The 7,930-nt window shown below is 40.1% G+C and overlaps 1 protein-coding gene across 1 annotated transcript in view; it reads left to right on the plus strand.

The window, feature by feature from the left end:
• atp6v1ba (ATPase, H+ transporting, lysosomal, V1 subunit B, member a) overlaps nt 1-6,537 on the plus strand; it is a 101,878-nt gene extending 95,341 nt beyond the window's left edge. The window contains exons 12-14 of the mRNA XM_050070712.1: nt 717-821; nt 2,341-2,470; nt 5,304-6,537. Coding sequence (XP_049926669.1) covers nt 717-821; nt 2,341-2,470; nt 5,304-5,446 — 378 coding nt within the window. The 3' untranslated portion in view covers nt 5,447-6,537. The remainder of the gene's footprint in view (nt 1-716; nt 822-2,340; nt 2,471-5,303) is intronic.
• The last annotated feature ends 1,393 nt before the right edge of the window (nt 6,538-7,930 follow it).

Below are 7,930 nucleotides of genomic sequence, written 5' to 3' on the forward strand. Positions count from 1 at the left end.
CCAGATTAAATGAGATTCTTCCAGTTTGGTTAATCGCCAATTCCTTTCAAATTTTCGCGATATTTGTTTTAACTTACGGGTTTGAGAGTTATACCAAGGAGTGAACTTTCTTTGCTTTGTTAACTTCTTTTTAAGAGGAGCTACAGAGTCGAGTGTTGTTCGCAGTGAGCCTACAGCGCTATCGACAAAATGATCAGTTTGGGAGAGGTTAAAGTTGGTACGGGAAACCTCTGTTACTGAAGGACTTGGTATTGAATTTAACGACAGAGTAATCATTTCCTTAAATTTTGCGACAGTACTATCTGATAAACATCTAGTATAGTAACTGTTGCTGAGTGGGGTGTAATCGAGTAAAAAGAAATCAAAAGTAATCAGATAATGATCCGATAGCGAGGGATTCTGTGGAAAGACTGTTAGGTTATCAATTTCAATTCCATACATCAGAACTAGATCGAGGGTATGGTTAAAACAATGAGTGGGTTCATGTACACCCTGACTGAAGCCAATGGAGTCTAATAATGAGATAAACGCGGAAGCCAGGGAGTCCACATAATTATGACAAAGTGTATAGATGTCTCCACTGAGAAAAAAACAGTTTCTGTCATTACATTGTTTTTGTAACCTCTTAAGCTGCAATAAAATAGTTTTTTATTGGCAAAGTTTACATTTTGCATTATCAATGCGTATAATCAGACAATCTGATACTTGTGTTTCAGATCTACCCACCCATCAATGTGTTGCCCTCACTGTCCCGTCTGATGAAGTCGGCCATCGGTGAGGGGATGACCAGGAAGGACCACGCTGACGTTTCAAACCAGCTGGTAACAAATCTCATCTGTTGTAAGCCTGTCTCTGTAAACTGACTGAATGTTTTCCCCTCTGAATAAAAGTGTGCTAAATAACTAACAGCACTGACAAGGATCTTATACTGTGAGGGAAGTAATAATATTCATCAAGACCACATGACATCACAGTGTTTTCACGCTGCCATATTTGTGTCCGCTCACAGCAGTCAGGTCACAGGTCACAGCGTTGTCACGTTACCAAAACAAGTAGAGTAGGAGGAAAATCAGCGAGAGACCGAAAATGTATGTTACTTGAAGGATGCAAGGAATATGTTGTGCTGTTGGCTGTGATACTAGTCGACAAAGAAACCCCGGACTGCAGTTTTATTCCATCCCAAAGGATGTAGACCGGCGGAATAAATGGTTGGCTGCGATAAGAAGAGACCACTGGCAGCCAACAGCTAACGTTAACTCCAGGTTGTGCAGTCAACACTTCGTGTCCGCTAAGTCCTCAACTCTATCTAATTTTTATTTTAGTCTTTGAAAACCCCTTACAAAACACGCGAAACATGATTAACTTCAGATGCCATATGATTAACGCCGAAAGCCCGACACTACGTTACCTAACATGATGTTAGCTACCTCAATGGAGATTCACATTGTCTTATGCTAACGTTAGCTAACGTTATCTGATTACGGTACACTCAAAAGCTTGTGGTTTGAGCTGATGTCAGTCACTAATTAACTATTACTCATACCTACTCTTGTCGTGGTGTGGGTCCTTAAATATAATACACACTCACCGGCCACTTCTTTAGGTAACACTTGTGCGGTCTAATGCAATCCAATCCAATGGTTATGTCATAAATGCTATTTTTACGAAGCTTATACATTTTGGGTTTTTGTTGACATTGTCAAAAAGGTGATAATTATACATTATGTTTATTATAGAGGTCATAGTGGATGGTGCTGGTGTACTGGAGTGCATTATATTGTGCGGTGTTCTCATAATTTTGCCCAATCCATTAACATATATTGAGGGGGACAAAATATTAGGAACACTTTAATATATTACACTCCAGTACGCCAGCACCACCCAGTACAACCTTAATGATAAACATAAAGTTTAATTATCACCTTTCTGACAATGTCAACAAAAACTGAAAATGTTAAAAGCTTCATAAAGTAGAATGTATGACAGAGTTATTGGATTAGATTGCACGGGTGGACCTAATGAAGTGGCGGACGGACACACACACACACAGCGTGTTGCAGAGGTTAGCGGACAAAATACTGTTGAGGGTACTAAATATGGGTCGCAACCAATAATAGAAATTTTTAACAAATATCGTTGTCTCTCCGTCTCGTTTAAGTGTGAGGTGTGTACTGCCATAGCGAAACTTAGGGGTACGGTCAAATCGGACACAAAAATGGCGGCAGTCTCGTCGACGTGACGTCACTGGTACCCATGAATACAGACATTTGATGACAGTTCATTTTAACCATCTTATGATTTGTCATCATACTTAATAATTATGTCTGTCCTTGTCTCCAGTATGCCTGTTATGCCATTGGTAAGGATGTCCAGGCTATGAAGGCTGTGGTGGGAGAAGAGGCCCTTACCTCTGATGACCTGCTCTATCTTGAGTTCCTACAGAAGTTTGAGAAGAACTTCATTGCTCAGGGTAAGAAGATGCTAAAGGAACAATTTACACATTTGTAACCTTGTTTCCATGAATTAGCTACAGAGGTACAGAGGGTGGCAACCACAGCTAATATGTTTCATCTGCCCCTTCACAAAGGCAGCTATTATTCACTCCCTGTTTGTTAGCAGATTAATCAATTGACAGAAAATTAATCATCAGCTATTTTTAGAAATGATTAATCATGGCATTTTAAGCAAAATGCTTCATGCTTCTCAAATGTGAGAGTTTGCTGCTTTTCTGGGTTACTGGCTTTTGTCTGTTGGTCAGAAAAAGCTTGCAGTCTGATTGAAGACGTCAGCTTGATTTCCAGAAACTTCTGATGGGCATTTTTTTACCATATTTGAATCATTTTAAAGACTAAATGATTGAATGTAGATACATTGATAATGTAAACAGTTAGTTGCAATTGTAAGGTATTGGTACCTGTCAGTGTTTGCAAACAAGCAAACTGACTTCTTTATGTAGGCAGATGTGTGAAAGAGCTTGTGCTCTCTCCACACGCAGCCCAAACAGTGAGTTCACTACTCACTACTCACCTCATGCGAAAGTTGAGGTGTTTTATTCAGGCAGTGTAGGACCAAGACGAAACTGATTTAGTACTTAGTAATAATATAATATTCCTCTCTGGAACTGATTGGACTGTTCACAAAGTCAGCAGTAAAACTGTCATTTATGCAGAACATATTGTTCAGCATGGGGAAAAGTGATGTGAGCAAACAGAACTTTTACTTCACAATGTTTATTAAGGAAATTCAGTAGTGGGAATGAGGACAGTGCAAGTGGGCTCTTGTGACTTGAAGTATGTCACTGTCGGTATTTCACAGTCTTTTCATAAAAATAGGCAGTTTGTGCAGTAGCAAGGTGCAAATACTTTTGAAATTGTTGCTACATGACCAGAAAAAAACAGAGGAAAAGGACTGGGGCTTTCGCTTTTGCTCAAGAGATAGAAAACCTACAACTACCAGAACGCAGTGTGTTTACCAGACCAATAAAGGCTCCTGCTGGTGGGTCACATAATGCGAGCTTTGCCATTTTGACACAGGAAACAATATGGCAGCTGTCTGGTAACAGACAATCTCAAATTACAATTAAACAGCACACTAAAATATGTTTCTGGAAACATTTGAGGAGAGAAATAGGCAACACATTAACAGAATATTTCATATTTGATCAGGACTGCTTAGTTTTACAGTTTGATCTGAGTTTAAGAGAAAGGGGTGGGTCTCTTGCTTGACCCGCCTCTATATTCTTTGTGTGTGTGTGTGTGTGTGTGTGTGTGTGTGTGTGTGTGTGTGTGTGTGCGCGCGCGCGTCTTGCATAGTCTAGACCTCCTTTATTACTTACTTACTGACTTTGACTGCCTGTACTACACATTATGCGACCTGCTGTTGTTCCTGTTTCAAGTAAATCCACAGTAGCCTTTACATGTTTAATTATCTCATAGAAATCAGATCAAAATAGATGTTTGGTCTGAAGTAATGCTGAAACTAACCAACAGTAGGATTTTTTGCTCATCCATTACAGACAGTATATTGCTTTGAAAGATGATGGTTGATGTGGCATTCACATTGTATTTTGTGTTTTATGTTTGTCCCTGGGAAATGTTGATTTGTGTATGTTTCTTCTTTGTAGCTAAAGAATAGCTGACCTTTTCTTTCTACAAGGGGTGACTAAACAAAGCTCAGTGTTGTAATGGTTTAATTGTCTTGGTAGACACCGTACATCCACAGCTGTATTTCCTCCTTTGAACACTGATGAATTCCACAGGAGAAAAAGGCATCATAGCAAGATAAAATGGGATGTGGAGAGAGAAATATCTTCAGCCATCCTCCCTCTGATACACTGTATCTAAACAAGTTTCAGTACACACCTCTTGATCTGTGTTGAAATACCCAGTTTTCAGATCAGATCAGGATTTAATCCAATCCGGCCAGGATAATCCTATCAGATCACTTTGAAATACTGGGCTCTGGTGATCATGTAGTATGGACACTTGGGAGCACCAAAATGGGAAATTACCAACTTCTCAAACAAGGTGATTAAGACAAGCTTATCATACTCTAATTTTTGCCCTCTGTGAGATAAGTTAAACAGTTAAATGTCCCTGAGAGGTATTTTGAAGTTTTCTTGTACTGTTATTGGGTCATTGGTGTTTGGATGCATCATGGTGCTCTCTTTAATCCAGAGATTCTCAGCCCTATTGTACCAAATATTACATTCAGTACAGGCTCTGTAGTGTCCTCCACCTAATGTTGGCAATTACAGAGGAGGTCTTGCTCACTACATGGTAACCTGACCATGACAAAAGAAAGAAAATGAAATCTTAAAATCTCAAACTATATCCTCGATCAGAAATTGTTGACATTATGTCACAAACAATTTGAGTTTGCTAATAAAAGCTGTTGGTATGTTGCCCTTGAAGCAAACAGAACTGACTGTATGTCTTGGGATCCCTCAGAATTTTACAAATGGCAGCCAAAACATTTTTCTAGTTTTGATGAATCACCAAACTTCAACAAAAGAAACCCAAAAAAGCACATGGTGACCTCTGACAGTATTCTGACCACTAGTGAGTCAATCAATCAATCAGTTTTATTTATAAAGCCCAATATCACAAATAACAATTTCCCTCAGAGGGCTTTACAGCATACGACATCCCTCTGTCCTTTGGAAAAGCGCCCCCCCGCTTAAGGTTTTTTAAAAAAAACCTTAAGCTTATGTACAGTATAGACTTTCTGTGCATCACTCAGCCCCTGTGATATCATGTTGAAATTCTAACCAGCACCACTATGGCCCCTCTTGTCTCCCTCAGGCCCGTATGACAACAGGACAGTGTATGAAACCCTGGACATTGGCTGGCAGCTGCTCCGAATCTTCCCCAAAGAGATGCTTAAGAGGATTCCTCAGAGCACCTTGGCTGAATTTTATCCCAGGGAATCTGCCGCCCGTCACTGAGGCACACTAAGAGATGCCCTGGTTCTATCCCCACTCACCTTTTACCCACCATCCTCCTCTCCTTTTATTCCTCACTCTCACCCTACAGTCCTGCACCTCTGGGGGCCTGGACAGAGGTATTGTCAAGCCTTCACCTATCCCAAAGCTCACCTCCTCTTTATTATTACCTTCAGTTAACTTTCTTCTAATGACTCAAGTCACCCCAACACCACCCCCAATTCCCTCCCCTGAGTAAGAACAGGGCAATAATCTCCCCCTCCTTTAGGTGTACTGTAGCGTATATGTGTCCAGGAGTTGTGTATGGAAAGTTTCTGTGGCTGTAATGTCTACCCCTTGATTGCAAAAAAGTGAACATATCCTTAAATTATAGATGAGTGCTTATTTATTGGGGTGTGCTACTGCTGGATCCCACCCTTTTTTTTTTTTTTAAGAAATGCTATGTAATGTCCATCTCCCACTAAAAACAAGAGCTCTCCAACTGAAGAAAGTAGAGCAGGGTTTAAAATACAAGCAGAGAAGTTCATTAAGTTTTTATTGAGACTGTCACATGTTGATTCAACTTCTAACTAACAGGCAAGGCACACTTTGTATGAATACGTTCAGAGCAACAGGAGCTTCCCGCTTCACAGAGTGAACATTGGTATTTACCTGAGGTTGGTTTTATAGTCGAGTACTTCTCTCACTTTATCCATGCCCTATGTGTTGTTTAATTGGCAACTGCTGTATTTTTTTCATGTTGGTGGCTTCAGGGGTGGCCATTATTTGCTCATTTCACCATCATCAGCAAGCTAAGGAAAGCATCCTTAGAAACGAGACAAACTTGGGCAATAAGCAGAGTTCAGATGTTTACTGTATGTTTCCCACAGTACCTTGACTCTTTCTTCCCTCCTTTGGACCCTCTTACTTCCTCTTCCTACTCTGGAAAGAATACAGTGGATGTTTACATTATTTCTGTTTTGTTTGATTTGTGTTGCAACAGATGAGTATATAAAATTATATAAAACATTCCCATGTGTCTGCATAAACTAATTGTGAATCAGTAATGGTTTTGTGAGGTAATGTGTCAATGAATAAATTCAATCATAAGAGTATGCTGTCTCATTTCTATCCCCCTTTCATACAACACCTCCATCACATCAGCAGCACCCATCAGCCGCAGAGGTGTGAGGGTAGTGACATGTAACACAGCAGCGTCTGTCTTTAGTGTGACATATAACATACGCGTGAGCTGCACTTTATAAAAAAAAACAATGATATTAACATGGCAGTAATCATTTATAGTCACTGTTATATGGCAGCTGATCTGGTCCTCTGCTTGGAGCTCATTGTTTTCCCAATTTGCGGACATTTTCATGTGCTGTTCTTCTTTAAGTTAGCTGCTAATTGCTACCGCCTACTTTTTAAATCTCCTGCAGTAGGTCACATGCATAACATGTCTTTAAGACATCACAACCATGTTTCCATGATCCTGTCCTGCCAGCTTTCCCATTCTTATACAGACATTGTTTTGGGGCTGTTACTACCTGAAACCCTTTTGTTTTTGTGCTTTCTTCTTCTTCTTCTTCTTCTTCTTCGTCTTCTTCTTCTTCTTCTTCTTCTTCTTCGTCTTCTTCTTCTTCTTCTTCTTCTTCTTCTAAATTTGATATTTTGAGGGTCTCATGCTTGGGTTCCAAAAAATGGCTCAGTAGCGCCCCCTACAAAAGTTTGAGGAAACAGCCCCGAAACTAGTTTAACCTATGTGTATGAAACTTGGTAGGCATATGTAACACTCCAAGATGTACAAAAAAGCCTCTTGGAGGCATGCTCTAAACCCAACAGGAAGTTGGCCATTTTGAATTTACTGTGCAATTTTGGTGCATTTTTGGCCATTTCTAGGGGTCCTAAATTAACAAACTAGTCCTAGAGATTTCATCCGATCGACATCAAACCTTGATCTGTCCCACCCCAATGACTTGAAGAAGAAAGCATATTAGAATCTTGAGTTTTCATCAATCTGTGTGACCGTGGGATGGCGTCAAACTTAGGGGGCTCGCCACAAAACAGGAAGTAGTTTATAACTCTGCCTTACATTGACCAATCTTCCCCAAACTTCACAGGATTGATGACAGTCCCGCCCTGAATACATCTACATATCAATAATTAGTGATAAATATAGGTATATATACTGAGAACAGGAAACGTAATGTTTTACACTTTGATGAATATCTCCTACAAAGTTGACCAGACCCACCTCAAACTTGGTCAAAAAAGCCATAAGACCATGATGATGCTTTATTGTGGAAACTGTAAGTTTTCGTTGAAGGGCGTGGTCACGGCCTGGAGGCGAACTTTGATGTTTCGCTGGGATGATAAACATTGCTGTAACTTCACTCCACGTGGTCATATCTTTCCAAAACTAAATACGTATGATGACAATCCAGCCTTGAAAACATCTACAGAGGAATTTTGAGTCACCGTCATAGCACCACCTACTGGCAACAGAAA

Source organism: Epinephelus moara, chromosome 19, assembly GCF_006386435.1.
Source record: "Epinephelus moara isolate mb chromosome 19, YSFRI_EMoa_1.0, whole genome shotgun sequence".
In the NCBI taxonomy this organism is placed as follows: Eukaryota; Metazoa; Chordata; class Actinopteri; order Perciformes; family Serranidae; genus Epinephelus; species Epinephelus moara.